Source organism: Dipodomys merriami, unplaced genomic scaffold (assembly GCF_024711535.1).
Source record: "Dipodomys merriami isolate MVZ:Mamm:240054 unplaced genomic scaffold, mDipMer1.0.p SCAF_9, whole genome shotgun sequence".
Classification (NCBI taxonomy): Eukaryota; Metazoa; Chordata; class Mammalia; order Rodentia; family Heteromyidae; genus Dipodomys; species Dipodomys merriami.
Genome location: NW_027206512.1, coordinates 20,936,699 through 20,953,972, shown reverse-complemented (window position 1 = coordinate 20,953,972; position 17,274 = coordinate 20,936,699). Strand labels below are relative to the sequence as shown.

General features: G+C 38.6%; 1 protein-coding gene across 2 annotated transcripts in view; it reads left to right on the top strand.

The window, feature by feature from the left end:
- Nucleotides 1–17,274, top strand: part of Uso1 (USO1 vesicle transport factor) — an 84,235-nt gene that overhangs the window by 43,319 nt on the left and 23,642 nt on the right. The window contains exons 10-14 of one of the 2 annotated variants that reach the window (XM_070012867.1): nt 1,362–1,502; nt 8,826–8,914; nt 10,034–10,188; nt 12,013–12,224; nt 13,846–13,866. In XM_070012867.1, coding sequence (XP_069868968.1) covers nt 1,362–1,502; nt 8,826–8,914; nt 10,034–10,188; nt 12,013–12,224; nt 13,846–13,866 — 618 coding nt within the window. The remainder of the gene's footprint in view (nt 1–1,361; nt 1,503–8,825; nt 8,915–10,033; nt 10,189–12,012; nt 12,225–13,845; nt 13,867–17,274) is intronic. The other variant, XM_070012868.1, reaches the window with a different exon arrangement.

The following is a 17,274-nucleotide window of genomic DNA, read 5'->3' as shown; positions in this document are numbered from 1 at the left end:
CATCATTAAGGAGAATCATAAATATCCCCCTTAGTCTCAATATATAAGAGTTTGTGCATGTATATGCATGCAATTCTAGTTTTTAAATGCATGGTATATTTAAGATTTTGTAAATACGCCTGAGTAGCTGTTTGGGTGACTTTCCTCATGTTTCTAAAATTTCATGTTCAAGGTCAGAGTAATTATTGAATCATACAAATTTAAATAGCATTAACAGTTAACAAGCCTAGCATCTTAGCTAATATGCAAATCTTTTACTAAGGTGTTAGAGTTTTTTTGTTTGTTTGTTTGTTTTTTCTGGTCATGAAGCTTGAACTTGGGGCCTGTGCACTGTCCCTGAGCTTTTTTTGCTCAAGGCTAGCATTCTGCCACTTGCACAGCTCCACTTCTGGCTTTTTTGATAATTTATTGGAGACAAGATACTGGACATCAGTGGCTCATACCTGTAATCCTAGCTATTCAGGTGGGTGAGATGTGAGGATTTCAGTTCAAAGCCAGCCTGGGCAGGAAAGACTGTAAGATTCTTATCTCCAATTAACCACCAGAAAAACCAGAAGTGGTGCTATGGTTCAAGTGGTAGAGTGCTAGCTTTGAGCAGAAAAGCTCAGGGACAGCATCCAGACCCTGAGTTCAGTCCCCACAACCAACATCAAGAAAAAAAGAGTCTCTGGGGGGGGAGAGGGGAGGCTGGGAAGGGATGTGAAGGGTAAACCAAAGGAGGAGGCTGCAATGCTTGGTAAGAAATGTACGCATTATCCTGCCCATGTAATTGTAACCCCTCTGTACAGTATGTTCACAAATAAAATAAAATTAAATTTAAAAAAAAATCAGAAAAACAAAAAGAAAAAAAGAGTCTCATAGCATTTCCTGCTGACTCTGAACCATGATCTCAGCCTCCAGAGTAATTAGGATTATAGATATGAGCCACTGGCACTTAGTCAATTGTTATTTTTAACACCTCTTCAACTATTTCTTTTTAAGGAAAATTTATCATACCATTTGTTTTTCAGACCTGCTTTGTTACTAAGTAGTTCATCTTTCCTTATCTAAATAACTTAATTTTATCCATCATTGAATATGTATGTTCCAAATGCTGTGTGTGTAAATGTTTGGGATATAAAAATGGCCAAGGCAGTTGCTATTCTCAGAGTTCACAATCATCTAGAAGTGATAAACTTAAGCAAATAGCATAATGTAATAATGTAGCATAATGTAATAAGTGATGTTACTGTTAATATCCCCTCAATCTAGTTGAACAGGTAAGGAGACTTCATACACATTCTCCTATTTGCATAGATCAGATTTGCCTTAAGCCTTTACAAATCTTTAAAAGGCATATTTTCTTTTCTCATTTTTCACAGCTTGTTCGAGTACTGGTGTCTCCCACCAACCCTCCTGGTGCTACCAGTAGCTGCCAGAAGGCTATGTTCCAGTGTGGATTACTGCAGCAGCTTTGCACTATCCTAATGGCTACTGGAATTCCTGCTGACATCCTGACTGAGGTATATGAACAAAGGCAAAAACCGTTCTGTGGAAGTCAAAATCAAGAATCTTCAGAGGAATTAGATATTCGCTGAAGGAAAGAGAATAATTAGTCTGGGTGCTGGTGGCTCACTCCTGTAATCCTAGCTACTCAGAAGGCTGAGATTTGAGGATCGTGGTTCAAAGCCAGCCCAGGCAGGAAAGTTGGTGAGACTCTTATCTCTAATTAATCACAGAAAAAGCTGGAAGTGGTGCTGTGGCTTAAATGGTAGAGTGCTAGCCTTGAGCAAAAGGAGCTCAGGGATAACACCCAGGCCCAGAGTTCAAATCCTAGGACTAGCCAAAAAAAAAAGTGTTTTCATGTGTTAAGTTCCTAACTTACTTTAGTAAATGATAATTATGACATTATTTTAAAAGCTATACTTATTCTTAACGTTTTGCAATATATAAATAATAATAAAGCTTAACAGGGGCTGGGAAGGTGGCTCAGTGGTAGAGTGCTCACCTTGCATGCATGAGGCCCTGGGTTCGATTCCTCAGCACCACATAAGCAAAAAGAAAAAAGCCGGAAGTGGCGCTGTGGCTCAAGTGGTAGAGGGCTAGCCTTGAGCTGAAGAGCTGAGGGACAGCGCCCAGGCCCAGAGTTCAGGCCCCATGACTGGACCTCCCCCCCCCCAAAAAAAAAGCTTAATGGATCCATCCAGAAACATTTTTTTGTTAATTTTATTAATGAAATTTTAGTCATGAAAATTAATTTTTCATTAATTTAATAATGAAGTATTCTATAAAAAAGTATCCATTATGATTCATAGTTTCACTTGAGGCTGGGAAGGTGGCTCAGTGGTAGTGTTTGTCTTGTACGCATGAGGCCCTAGTTTTGATTCCTCATCACCACATAAGCAGAAAAAGCCAAAAGTGGCACTGTGGCTCAAGTGGTAGAGTACTAGCCTTGAGGCCTTGAGTTGAAGATCTGAAGGACAGCACCCAGGCCCAGAGTTCAGGCCCCACGAACAAAACAAAAACAACAACAACAAAAAAAAAACATAGTTTCACTTGAAATAGTTTTCACTTTGAAATCAAAATGATTGTCTTACCAAGTTGATTCATAGAATATTAAATTCTTGTACTTTGATTCATGGCATGCTTTGTTCCTTTTTTCTTCTTTTGTGGTGACAGTACTGTGATTTTAAACCAGCCTATGTGTTTTCTGTCAGTTTTCCTACTCATAGCTAATGTTCAACCATTTGAGCCACATTTACAGTTCCACATTTTGTTTCTTTTTTTGGTGCCTGTGCTGGGGCTAGCACTTAGGCCTGGGCCCTGTCCCTGAGCTCTTTTGCTCAAGGCTAGCACTCCACCACTTGAGCCATATCTCCACTTTTTTTTTTCTCCCCATCTTCCTTCCTTCCTTCCTTCCTTCCTTCCTTCCTTCCTTCCTTCCTTCCTTCCTTCCTTCCTTCCTTCCTTCCTTCCTTCCTTCCCCCCCCTCTCTTTTGGTAGTTAATTAGATATTAGAGCCTGGGAAGGCTTTGAACTGAGAACCTCAGATCTCAACCTCCTGAGTAGCTAGGATTATAGGCAGGAGCCACTGTCACTTGGCTCTCTGTTTCTTATCTATAAGAAAAAGAAATTAAGTTGGGAGGCTGAGAATAGTAGGGTGTTGTTTTGAGACCAACATAGTCAAAAAAGTTCATGAGACCCCCTACCCAACAATTCCTGGGCACAGTAACACATGCCTGTCATCTCAAGGTATGTCATAGGAGACTAAAAGGTGGGAGTATTACAATTCCAGGCCAGTTGGACAGAAAAAATCTCAGACTTTTCCAATTCCACAGAGGGAAGCTGGAGCTTCCCTCCAGCCAGGGAGCCTAAGAGGAGAAGGACCACTGCTCAGATGTGTGCCAGTTGGGAGGTGGAAATATATTCTAAACAGAAGCAGTGAAAAGTAGGGCTAGAGGTATGGCTCAGTCATATTATGTCATACTTGCAATGGAGTGGCCCTGAATCCAAACTTCAATACTGTTATCCCCCATACACCCAAAATCAAAGTTTTTGAAAAGTTTAATGTATTTAAATTAGTTTTATTTGTCCCAAATTAGCATACGCATAGTAAAAGTGCCAACAAAATTAATGTTTTATTACAAAAGCAACCCTCTGACAGGCATTGATGGCTTATACCTGTAATCTCATCTGCTTCAGAGGCTGAGAGCAGAAGATTGCAGTTTGAAGCCAGCCCAGGCAGAAGAGTTTTTAATGAAACTCTTATCTCCATAATAACCAACAAAAAGTAGGGTTGGAGGCATCACTAGATTGTAGACTACCAGCTGAGAAAGCAGACCCAAAAGAAGTATAAAGACTTGTAATGTGGAAAGGGATGGTAGAGGAAAAACAAAGGGGGGTTAATAATATTCAATGGGAAATGTACTCATTACCTTATTCATGTAACTGTAACCCCTCTGTACAGTACCTTTACAATAAAAATATATTAAAAAACCAAAATAAACAGCTATCATTGGCCTCACTCATTCCTACTTTAAATTCCACTATCTTTTTAATTACAACCCATAATATGTTATAGAATATACTTATCTATTTATTTATTGCTGGTCCAGGGGCTTGAATTCAGGGCCTGGGCTCTGTCCCTGGGCCTCTGTGATCAAGTCTGTAGAGCTCTACCACTTTGAGCCACAGTGCCAATTCTGGTTTTCTGGTGGTTAATTGGAGGTAAGAGTCTCATGGGGACTTTTCTGCCCAGGCTTGCTGTGAACCACAGTCCTCAGATCTCACCCTCTTGAGTAGCTAGGATTATAGGTGTGAGCCACTGACCAGTTTAAGTTCCTCTCTTGCATACACACCTCCAATAAACTTTACTTTTTCTTGTTGCCCATAGTTCTTTAATGGAATTTATACTTAAATCAGTAGGAAATATTAGATATTTGTGGAATTTATATTTAAATCAATTTTTATTTAGATCATTAAGTGCTTAAAAAATCGTTTGTTTGGCAGTACTGGAGTTTGAGTTCAGGGCTTTTGTACCACTTGAGCCACGTCTCTAGCCTTTTTTTTTTTTTTTTTTTTGTTGGTCATGGGGCCTGTACTCTGGGCCTGGATGCTGTCCCTCAGCTCTTCAGCTCAAGGCTAGTGCTCTACCACTTGAGCCACAGTGTCACTTCTAGCTTTTTCTGTTCATGTGGTGCTGAGGAATCAAACCCAGAGCCTCAGGCATGCAAGGCAAGCACTCTACCACTGAGCCACTTTCCCAGCCCTCTAGCCTTTTTTTTTAACTTTGGTTATTTTTTTAGATACGGTGTTACTTATTGCCCAGAGCCAGTCTGCTTTGGACTGCAATTTTCCTACCTATACCTCTGAATAGGTGGGATTGCAGACATTTGCCACCAAACTCAGCCTTGTTCATTTAGATTAGGGTTTCACTAACTTTTTACCTAACTGGCCTCAAACAGTTCCTGATCTCTGCCTCCCAAGCAATAGGTATTAAAATAATGAATTCTATGCCTAGTCTTAATGACTGTACTAACAGTATGACACTTGCTGCTAAGCCAAATAGATAATAGAGATTTATATCTTTTTTTTTTTCCTTTCAGTTGTGGGGCTTGAACTCTGAGCCTGGGCACTATCCCTCAACTCTTCAGCTCAAGTCTTGTGCTCTACCACTTGAGCCACAGTGCCACTTCTGGTTTTCTGGTGGTTTATTGGAGATCAGTGTCTCAAGGATTTCCTGCCTGGGCTGACGGAGATCCTCAGATCTCAGCCTCCTGAGTAGCTAGGATTATAGGCGTGAGCCACCAGCACCCAGCTTTTTATCTTTTTTTTTGAGTACTGTTTTCTCTTTTGTAAGTTATAGATGCATTCCTTTTCATTTACTTTATTTTCAATACGTTTATACACACTAAAACTCTCTTAAATTCATCATTCCCCACCCCCAGCCTCTCTCATAGATCTGATGCTGAGCTTTTCTACTTTCAGAGTTAGTAACAGGCTAGTTATAGAATTTAGCATTGGAAACCACCATTAGTCAACTTTTACAACAGCATTCTAGTGTTACAGTTAAGAAGTATAGCCATTAATTAGATGGTTAAACAATAGAACATGAATCAAGCCAAGAGACTTGGAAAGAGGAGAGGGAAAAGGGAAGGTGAATAACTGTGTAACACATCACAAGTATATATGAGAACAGCACAGAGAAGCTCAATAAAAGTTGATCAATAAAGGAGAGGGAAGAGAAATAGGCTGGGGGTTGGTGAGAATAGTGGGAGGGGGTGAGCCTGGGAAGAGGATAAATAAGATTGAAGCTAGGTCCTGACAGCACATGCTTGTAATCCTAGCTCCTCAGAATACTGAGTGATGAGGATCAAGGTTCAAAGCCAGCCCAGGCAAGAAAATTTGTAAGACTCTTACCTTCAGTTAAGTACCAAAAAGCCCAAGTGGACCTGTGGTTTAATTGGTAGTGTACTAGCCTTGAGTCAAAAACCTAAGGAACAGTACCTAGTGCCCTGGGTTCAAGACTCACTACTGGCACAGAAAAAAGAAAAGAAAAAGACCAAAAACATTGATTGCACTGTCAAAATAGACTATTCCTGTCTATGAAAACAGAACAAGGAGATCTGTTGGGGACACTATTTCTTGGTGGGAATGGTATAGGGAGTGTGATGAAGGGTATGATACAGTATATACAGTATTAACATGTGTGGATATATAACAGTAAAACCCCACTACCAGAAAAGGGATATAAGCTAATTAAAAAAAAGCTGGGCTGGCCTAGGAGTGTGGCTTAGTGGTAGAGTGCTTGCCTAGCATGCATGAAGCCCTGGGTTTAATTCCTCAGCACCACATTAAAAAACTGAAGAAAATTAAAAAAAAAAAAAAAAAGCTGGGCATGATGGCATTCCCAGCTGTGCAGGAAGAGGAAATAGTAAGATTACAATTCTGGGCTGATTCCAGGCAGAAGTACAACACATTATCTGAAGAATAACTAAAGCAGAAAGGGCTACTAGGAGTATGGCTCAAGAACACTTTTCCCCTAGTTCAAACCCTAGTACCACCAAAACAGTAATAATAATAATAATGAGGAAAATAATGAGAGGGAAGAAGAGGGAAATACACATAGGAAGCAGAATGAGAACTCAAACTTCCAGCCTAGGCCTGTATAAAACAATGTCTCAAGACATTATTTACTTTGAATAGCCTTTACACAAAATAGCTACATTCCTATCCTCAGATTACTTGTTTTTGGCATAGCAACTGATTTTTACTGTTTTTTTTTATTTTTTATTTTATCACCTGTCAGTTCTTGTTACTCTTAAGCATTTATATTTCTCTCAGTCTGTTGGCCAGTGCAAATTCCATTCTGTGAAAATTACAACATAAAAAGCCTTTTTTTTTTTTTTTTTTTTTGGGTCCGGTCGTGGGGCCTGAACTCTGGGCCTGGGCGCTGTCCCTCAGCTCTTCAGCTCAAGGCTAGCTAGCGCTCTACCACTTGAGCCACAGCACCACTTCTGGCTTTTTTCTTTTTTTTGCTTATGTGGTGCTGAGGAATCGAACCCAGGGCCTCATGCATGCAAGGCAAGCACTCTACCACTGAGCCACCTTCCCAGCCCAACATAAAAAGCCTTTTAAGTAAAAAGAAGTCTGTAGCCATTCTGAATTCTTTTTCCTTCCTTCCTTCCTTCCTTCCTTCCTTTCTTCCTTCCTTCCTTCCTTCCTTCCTTCCTTCCTTCCTTCCTTTCTTTCTTTCTTTCTTTCTTTCTTTGTTTCTTTCTTTCTTTTCTTTCTTTTCTTTTCAACTTTAGGGATTGAATTCAGGGCATAGAGCTTGCTAGATAGGCTCTACAATTTGAAACATTCACTCAATCCTTTTTGCTTTAGTTATTTTTGGAATAGAATCTCACTTTTATGCCTGGGCTGGCCTGGGCCTCAATCCCCTGTTAAGGCTTCTGGTATAGCTGTAATGACTCTGCCTAGCTGATGGTTGAGGTGGGGTCTGTGTAACTTAAGCTCTGGTTGGCCTTAAACTACAATCCTCCATATCATTCCTTTGGAGTAGCTGGAATTATAGGTGTGAGCCACCACATGTATGGCTCCTATTCCTTATTTAATGTAATCTGTTTTTTCACTTTAGAAACTTTTGAGATCTTTTATTTCTGGTGTCCTAGAATTTACTGATGACAATGCTATGTTATAGACCTTTTTTCCCATCCCCAATTATTTTTGCTACTCACTCTGGGCCCTTTCTGTAATTTTCTGAATAGATTGGTAGACTTTATGGACCTAGTTGTTTCTGGTTTGTTTTGTTTTTAATTATCTTCGAATAGTTGTACAAAAAAGTTTCAATCCCATTCTCTCGTTTCAAGTTCCGTCTTCACTTACATGCATTGAATATTATGACTATTTGCCTTCCATTTCTCTGTCCATTTGTTTGTTCCCCTCCACTTAGATCCTACCCTTTCTTTTCTCTTTCTGCAACTCTATTAATAGATTATTAGACTTTTTGGACCTAGTTTTTTTTTAATTATTTGGTTTGTTTATTTCTAGTTGGTAAAATAGGATATACTTATAAGTAATACAGTATTTGAAATATTTTGTCTCATTCTGTTTGAAGTTTTTCAAATTAATTGTGTGTGTGTGTGTGTGTGTACGTGTGTGTGCGTGCATGTGCATGTGTGTGTGCGTGCACACATGTGCTGGTACTGGACTTTGAACTCAGGGCCTGGGTGCTGTCTCAAGACAGGGTCTCTACCACTGGAGTCACAGCTATACTTCCAGCATCTCTTCGACTTTCCTGCCCTGGCTGGCTTCGAACTGCGATCCTCAGATCTCAGCTTCCTGAGTAGCTATAATTACAGTCATGAGCCACTGGTGCTTGAATTTAATTAATTGTTAGATAGAATATTTAATGCATAACTTTTTTTTCATCACTGGGGCTTATATTGGGATCTCATGATTAGTAGGCAGGTGCTCTACCACTTGAGCCATGTTTCTATACCCATTGTATTGTATTTGAAATCTGTTACTTTATTCCATTTTAAACCATTTTTTCTATCTATTTGTAAAAATGCTTTTGGTCTCTTAGAGTATATTATTAGTTTCTGTTTTTGAGATTTTTAAATGCATGTGGTCAAGTTATTTGTAATTATAGGCCCATAGTTAATATTTTAAAACTTTAGCTTGGAAAAGTATTACAAGATTATAGCACTTTAACTAACTTGGAGGCAGGGTCGTCTGAACTTTGGCATTTATAATCAAAAAGTAGGGTATAACATTTTCTTCTTTTGAAAGCAGGTTTTCTTGACTTACTTTCTCTACATGTTCTTTTCCTCTCTTACCAGACCATAAACACAGTATCAGAAGTTATTCGAGGCTGCCAAGTAAACCAAGACTATTTTGCTTCTGTAAATGCACCTTCCAACCCACCAAGGTAGGAAAGGGAGAATACTGGATTGCTCTAAACCCAACTAAGTTAAACACTTAATTGAGTTGTTAAAATATCTCATGTAATCATACATCTTATTTTTTCTTTTGGTGCCATTACTAGGCTTAGAAATCAGGGCCTAACCACTGTCCCTTAGCTTTTCATTCAAGGCTAGTGCTCTGACACTTGAGCTACAGCTTCAGTTTCAGCTTTTTGGTGGTTAATTGGAAATCAATCTCATGAACTTTCCTGCCCAAGCCATCTTTGATAGCTGTCTTGGTCCTCAGATATCAGACTCCTAAGTAGCTAGATTTATATGAGCCACAGGCATCCAACTACACCTTTAGTTCTACATTATAAATCTAGAATTGTTTGGCAATATAAACATATTGATACTTTAAGAGTGTATGGTCTAGTTGAGTGTCAGTGGTAGTTTCATGCCTAGTCCTAGCTACTCTCAGGAGGCTGAGATCTGAGAATCTTAGTTCAAAGCTGCCCAGGCAGAAAAGTCCATGAGGCTCTTATTTCTGTAGAAAAGTAGAAGTGGAAGTGTGGTTCAGATGGTAGAGCACCAGCCTTGAGCTAAAAAAAGCAAGAGCATAAGGCCCTGACTTCAAGCCCCAGAGTATCTTGGCCTTAGATATTTAGGTTCAGATGTCTCCTTTCCACTTCTCAGATAAGGTAAACAAGTCTCTTTTCTTTTTCTTTTTCTTTTTTTTTTGTGCCAGTCCTGGGGCTTGAACTCAGAGCCTGGGCACCATCCCAGAACTTCTTTTGCTCAAGGCTAACACTGTACCACTTGAGCCACAGCACCACTTCTGGCTTTTGCTGTTTTTTGTGGTATTGAGGAATTGAACCCAGAGCTTCATACATACTACGCAAACACTTTACCACTAAGCCACATTCCCAGCCCTACAAATCACTTTTCTTAGCTGCATTTTTCCAGATAGATAATGTAAACAAATAACTTTTATAAACTATACTTTCCTTATCTTGAGCTATGGAATTAGAAGCCCTTTACTTGATGGTGTCCTATTCCTCTTCAGTTAACAAAATGACTAGTAATTGATCAATGTATTTGGGTTGTAATGCTTCATTTCATTCTTTACTTTTTAAATTCCACAGGCCAGCAATTGTAGTACTTCTTATGTCCATGGTTAATGAAAGGCAGCCATTTGTACTGCGATGTGCTGTTCTCTATTGTTTCCAGTGTTTCTTATATAAAAACCAAAAAGGACAAGGAGAAATTGTGGCAACACTTCTACCTTCCACTATTGATGGTAAATAATTTGGTTCTAATACCTATTTTAAAAAGTAAATCATTGCTTTTCAAGCTTTTATTTAAATCTCCGACTCATGCTTTACTTTAAAATATCTTTGTATACTTAGAAAAAAAACCCTAAAGATAAATTTATAGAGAGAACATTTGGAGCCATGGCAGAGTTGCATCTTACAATTTCTTTTACTCTTGCTTTATAAAGTTGTGAAGTGATAATGGTACACATCTATATGTGAGATTCTATTTCATTAGAAATATTTTAAGAATTGGTACAATTACGTATGTTAAGCATTTACACCAATAGCTGACATATAACAGATACCAGTAAACAGAAACTCCATTAATCATGATTGCCATTTTAAAGACAAATCCTACTATTAAATTATGCTTAACATTTTGGTTCATTGTCCAATATAGATTAGAGCCATTACCTTTTTTATATATTCTTTTAATACTTCAACTTACCTCAAATGAGTTTATTTATCTCTGCTAACTTTTTAAACTTGGTGCAAGCAGTTTGACATGGATGATGGGAAATATTAGTAGAATTCATTTTAATTATATAAGGTATGAAATATTTTTTATCAAAATTTTGTCTGTTTAATAATATTTTAGCCCAGCGCCGTTGGCTCATGCCTGTAATCCTAGCTACTTAGGAGGCTGAGATCTGAGGATCGTGGTTCAAAGCCAGCCTGGGCAAGAAAGTCTGTGAGACTGATCTCTAATTAACCACCAGAAAACCGGAAGTGGCACTGTGGTTCAAGTGGTTAGAGGGCTTGCCTGGAGCTGAATTACTGAGGGACAGCAACACACACACACACACACATACACACATACACACACACACACACACACACACACACACACACACACACACACACACACACACACACACACACACACACACACACACACACACACACACACACACACACACACACACACACACACACACACACACACACACACACACACACACACACACACACGTTGGTAAAATACCGTAATGAAAATAAGGCTTAGGAGATAAGAAAATAACTAAAATATGACATTATTTTTAGAAAAGTTGTTTTCAGTTAAAGTAATGATTTTCTGGACTTAGCCATCACCATTTGTTTTGTTTGTTCTTGTTTGTTCTTGTTTTTTGTGCCTGTCCTGGGTCTTGAACTCACAGCCTAAACTTATAGTCCCTGAACTTTTTGCTCAAGGATTGCACTCTACCACTTGAGCAACAGCTCCATTTCTGGCTTTTTTGATGGTTAATTGGAGATCAGAGTCTCATGGGTTTTCCTGCCTGGGCTGGCTTCAGACTGCCTTTCTTGTCCTCAGCCTCATGAGTAGCTAAGATTCCAAGTATGATCCACCACCAGCCTGGCTCATTCATTTGTTTCAAAAAGTAGATTTACTGTTTTGGAAACTGTTTCTTAATATTACTAAAAATCATTTAGATCATACTTAGTAGCCAGGTGCCATTGTCTCACACCTGTAATCCTAGCTACTCAGGAGGCTGTGATCTGAGATCCCAGTTCAAAGCCAGCCCTGGCAGGAAAGTCTGTGAGATCTTATCTCCACTTAACCACCAGAAAACCAGAAGTGGCACTGTGGCTCAAGTGGTAGAGCTCTCACCTTGAGCTGAAGACCTCAAGGACAGCGCCCAGGCCCAGAGTTCAAGCCCAAACACAGGCTTTATTTTAAAACAAATGTTTAGATACTATTTGATACTATTTTTGTATGTGTAGAAAACAATTTAAAAATTGTCTTGAAATTTTATTTCCATGTAGTCAGTGTCTAATAAACTATCACCTTCTGCTTGTCCTCTTTATAGCAACAGGTAATTCAGTCTCAGCTGGTCAGTTGTTATGTGGAGGTTTGTTTTCTACCGATTCACTTTCAAATTGGTGTGCTGCGGTGGCCCTTGCCCATGCTTTGCAAGAAAATGCTACTCAGAAAGAACAGTTGCTCAGGGTTCAACTTGCTACAAGTATCGGCAACCCTCCAGTTTCTTTACTACAACAGTGTACCAACATCCTGTCACAGGTAAAACATTCTCTGAGAAGAAGCTTCAGCTATCTATTTTGATGGCAGTGATACAGGACTTAAGGATGTTCTTCGAAGATTCAGATGAAAAGAAAAAAAAAAGCACTTATATACTTACTGTTTTATTGTAACTAGAAACGATTTTGTAGAAAGGAACTAATAAAATTTTTTTAATTTATTTTTGCCAGTCCCGGGGCTTGAGCTCAGGGCCTGGGCACTGTCCCTGAGCCCCTTTGTGCTCAGTGGCTAGCACTGTACTACTTGAGCTACAGCTCCACTGCGGGCTTCTTCTGGTTATGTGGTACTGAGGTATTGCACTCAGGGCTTCATCCATGCTAACACTTCGTGGCTACCACTAAGCCACATTCCCAGCCCAGGAATAGTTTTCAAAATAGGTACAAGATCTACATCATAATGAAAATTCAAGTTATAGATATAAAGATATTTGTTTTATTTTGGTTTCTTTTTTTCATCTTTTAAATCATCCACAGTGCATGCAGTTCTCTCTTCTCAGTAGCTGAATTGAGGTCAGTTTATAAGAGTAGAATAAAACAGTTAGGAACTGCTTTATCTTCCAGGAATCATAATCTAGAAAGAAAAATGGAATAGCAGTACATTGCATATGTATCATACAGTATAATCCTTAGATGTTTGTGAATTCTCAATCCTAATGCATAAAATTTATTGAGCAAATTGTGGAAAAACAATAATTTTTTTTAAAAAAACAAGAATTTTTGTGTTCCTTGAGACACGTAAGCAAGAACAATAAAGCTTTATTGAAGTATGGCTGCTAAGGCATTTATGAATGTCACTTCACTATATGACTTACCTACATGAACTAGCCTTGCTGCTGAACAGTTGAAGAACATACTTTAGCAAAACCATAAAGTCATTGACATTCAAGTACTTGGGGAAGGTTAATGTGTTGGAAAAATCTAAAATTGTTCATTTGTCCTAGCAGTGGAATTATCCTACCCACTCCCTATGATAGTGGGCTATGTCCTTCTTAATTTTAATTTGGTCATGCATTACGTTTTTCCTTGTCTTGAACTGCTTTTCCTTTTTGGTACTGGGGATGTTATGCATACCCTCTGCCACTTAGGTACAGCCCCAGTTCTCAGGCCTTATTTGAGCTTCTAGAGAAACATTACTGCCAGCTTTTACAAAGGATACAAATGAAAGCTTTAAGATTAATTACAGTGAAAAGAGTGACACGTGTTTATTCTGGTTTTCCTAGTAATAAAAAAAACTGCATAGTTTTCAAAAATATCTTTATTTATTTAATACTTGGCATTTTCTTGGCACTAACTGTTCAAAACACTTTTTTTAAGCCAACAATAACTGAGTGCTTTTAACTTTGTTATTGAAGTATGCATAACAGGAAATACTAAAGATAATGTTGTGGTATCCTCCTTCCACTCCAAGTAACACAGTACTATTAATTTAGCCTTTTTTCTCTGAAAAATATATTACCTTTACATGCTAAAAGATTAGACTATTGTCCCAAATTATGGGCTTAAATTATAGAGGAACTTTAAAAAGGATTTAAGGGACTTGTCTAGATTGAGATTTTTCTACACAGTAGTAATACTATGAATAATTTTTAATGTATAATTTACAGGGTGATAAGATCGACCGACGGGTATGTATCACTTGATTAAGCCTAGGCATCTTCTTACAACAAGGCTTTTTCTTTGTCTTGGGTTTTGCTGATTGGTTTTTATAACTGCTTGTTTGAAGTTATATTCTACTCACACTTTTACCTGTTAGCAAATTTATCTCTATCACAAGTGGCTCTCCATGTTTTTCTTTGGGACCTCTACTGGTATTACTAAGAACTGTGGTAATGAGAATCTAAACCTGTGTACCTATGCCTCCTCCGGGGATGCTTGCACTTCTGGAATTTCTTGGTTTGGGTTTTTGTGTGTTTTCCCCAAGCTTGCTTCTTTATTTTCCCTAAAACCATTTTATTGGAAGTAAAATTTAGGGTTAAGAATGTTATCTTTAGTAATCAGCATGTGAAGGAATATGTGAGTTTGCTATTTTATTTATGAAGTGTAGTAGTATAATTTTTATAATTTGAGTGGTCCTAAATATTAGGGATTATTCTGCATATAATCCATATGCTACAACCATCATTGGAGATTAGTTTTTGATGTGTTGGGAGAGCATGTTATTTGTATTGGTTTGGTTTGGTTTTCTTTTTAATGTTTAGCACAAAGTGTATATACCTTAATGTCTATATTTAGGAATTGTACAATGTGGGTAGTAATAACTAAGATCTTGTCAGGAATATTATTTATGATCATGGTTTAACATGTAGTTAAAACATACACACACACACATACACACACACACACAATTTGTAGCTTTAAGTTACAGTTGTGTTGGTTTTTTTTCCCGTTGTACTAGGAATTAAATCCCGGGCCTTGTGCATGTTAGGCAAGTACTGTACATATCCAGCCTCAGAATTTTTGCTGTTAAGAAAAATGTCTTATAAGTAACATATCAGTTACTTAAAATGGAATCTTGAGAGGATATTATTTTTTTTCTCTTATTAGTACAAAAGGTTTTTTGTTTTGTTTGTTTTGTTGTTGTTTCTGTCAGTCATGGGGCTTGAACTCAGGGCTTGGGCACTGTCCTTGAGATTTGGTTCTCAAGCCCCATGCTCTACTACTTTTGAGCCATAGCTCCACTTCTGGTTTTTGTGGTTAATTGGAGAAGAGTCTCACAGACTTTTTTACCTGGACTGGCTTCACACCGCGATCCTCAGATCTCAGCCTCCTTAATGCTAGGATTACAGCCATGAGACACCAACACCCAGCTGATTTTATTGTGATATTTCCATACATGCATATAATGTGCTTGGGAGGAGATATTAATTTATATAAAGTAAAATACAAAAATGTTGTCAATTGATTTTTTTTTTTTTTTTTTTTTTTGGGTCCGGTTGTGGGGCCTGAACTCTGGGCCTGGGCCCTGTCCCTCAGCTCTTCAACTCAAGGCTAGTGCTCTACAACTTGAGCCACAGCGCTACTTCTGGCTTTTTTCTTCTTGCTTATGTGGTGCTGAGGAATCAAACCCAGGGCCTCAGGCATGCAAGGCAAGCGCTCTACCACCGAGCCACCTTCCCAGCCCCCTGTCAATTGATTTTTGGTATTTGAGTAGACCTTTTAATTTACTACCCATAATATGTTGTAGAATATACCAAATATAGACTATTGTAGAATATACTAAACAAATACATCTATTTGTTTATTGCTGGTCCTGGGGCTTGAACTCAGGACCTGGGTGCTGTCCCTGAGCCACAGCTTTACTTCCCAGATGTGGCATGAAGCCATAGCTTCACTTCCCAGTTTTTTCTGTTAATGTACTGAGGAATTGAACCCAGGGCTTCATGCATGCTAGGCGAGCACTCTATCTACCACTAAGCCACATTCCCAGCCTACTTCCAGCTTTTTCTGAGTAGTTTAATGGAGATAAGAGTCTCACAGACGGGGCTGGGAAGGTGGCTCAGTGGTAGAGCGCTTGCCTTGCATGCCTGAGGCCCTGGGTTTGATTCCTCAGCACCACATAAGCAAAAAGAAAAAAGCCGGAAGTGGTGCTGTGGCTCAAGTGGTAGAGTGTTAGCCTTGAGCTGAAGAGCTGAGGGATAGCGCCCAGGCCCAGAGTTCAGGCCCCATGACCTGACCCCCCCCCCCAAAAAAAAAAGAGTCTCACAGACTTTCTGTCTATGCTGGATTTGAACTACGATCCTTAGATCTCAGCCTGAATAGCTAGAGTTACAAGTATGGACCACCGACACTCAGCTATGAAGAATATTCTTACAATCAAAGATATATATATATTTTTTTTTTGGGGGGGGTCGGTCATGGGGCCTGAACTCTGGGTCTGGGCCCTGTCCCTCAGCTCTTCAGCTCGAGGCTAGCACTCTACCATTTGAGCCACAGTGCCACTTCTGGCTTTTTTTTTGCTTATGTGGTACTGAGGAATTGAACCCAGGGCCTCAGGCATGCAAAGCAAGCACTCTACCACTGAGACACCTTCCCAGCCCATATAATCAAAGATTTTTCTTTTCCTTATTAAGTTATGGTGCTATAGCTCCAGAAACCATCACTAAGAATTTGATCATAATGTTCTAGAACCTCATTTTAATTCTTGAACACTGCAAGTTTTGTCAGTCTTTTTATAAACAGTAGAAAAATACTACACTTGAAATAAATATATAGAGGTATTTTTGTTTGGAAAATTAAATAAACATATAATAGCTTATGCTAAAGATTAGATGGGTCAATTTGAAATATTTAGTTTGAAGTTTTTCTTTCATCCTGTAAAATCTGATTCTAATAACTAGGCCTTCAGAATATGCTGAAATTACAATTTTATTTTTCTAAATCTCAATAGATCATATACACACATTGCCCATTTTATATAAGAAGTTCAACTTTTTTTTGGTCGGTCATGGAGCTTCACCTCTGGGCCTGGGTGCTGTCCCTCAGCTCTTCAGCTCAAGGTGAGCACTCTACCACCTAAGCCACAGTGCCACTTCTGGTTTTCTGGTGGTTAATTGGAGATAAGAATCTATGAACTTTCCTGCCCAAACTGGTTTTGAACCATGATCCTCAGATCTTCGTCTCTAGAGTAGCTAGGATCATAGGTGTGAGCCACTGGTGCTCAGCCAACTTTTGTTTTTTGAACTCAATTATAGGTATTTTTCCTACAATGTCATTTTTGTTTTGACTTGGTATTTTGTTGGGGATTTGTTTTCCACTCAGTTTTTACGTTTATGGCTTCTGTATTTTAAGTCACACTTACCAAGGCACTTAAGACTAAGGAATTTACTCCTATGTTCATCTCATAATTTCTGTGTTTTTTTAAATTTAGTCCTTTGTTCCATTTTTCCCAACAAACCATATAAGACATAGATCCACTAACATATTTCTAGATATTCATCTAATTATAACATTATTTATCTTCAGCTTTTAAATTTGGATCATTATAGCATACACAAAGGTTTTTTATGTGATGTGGATATATTTGGTACCCGAAA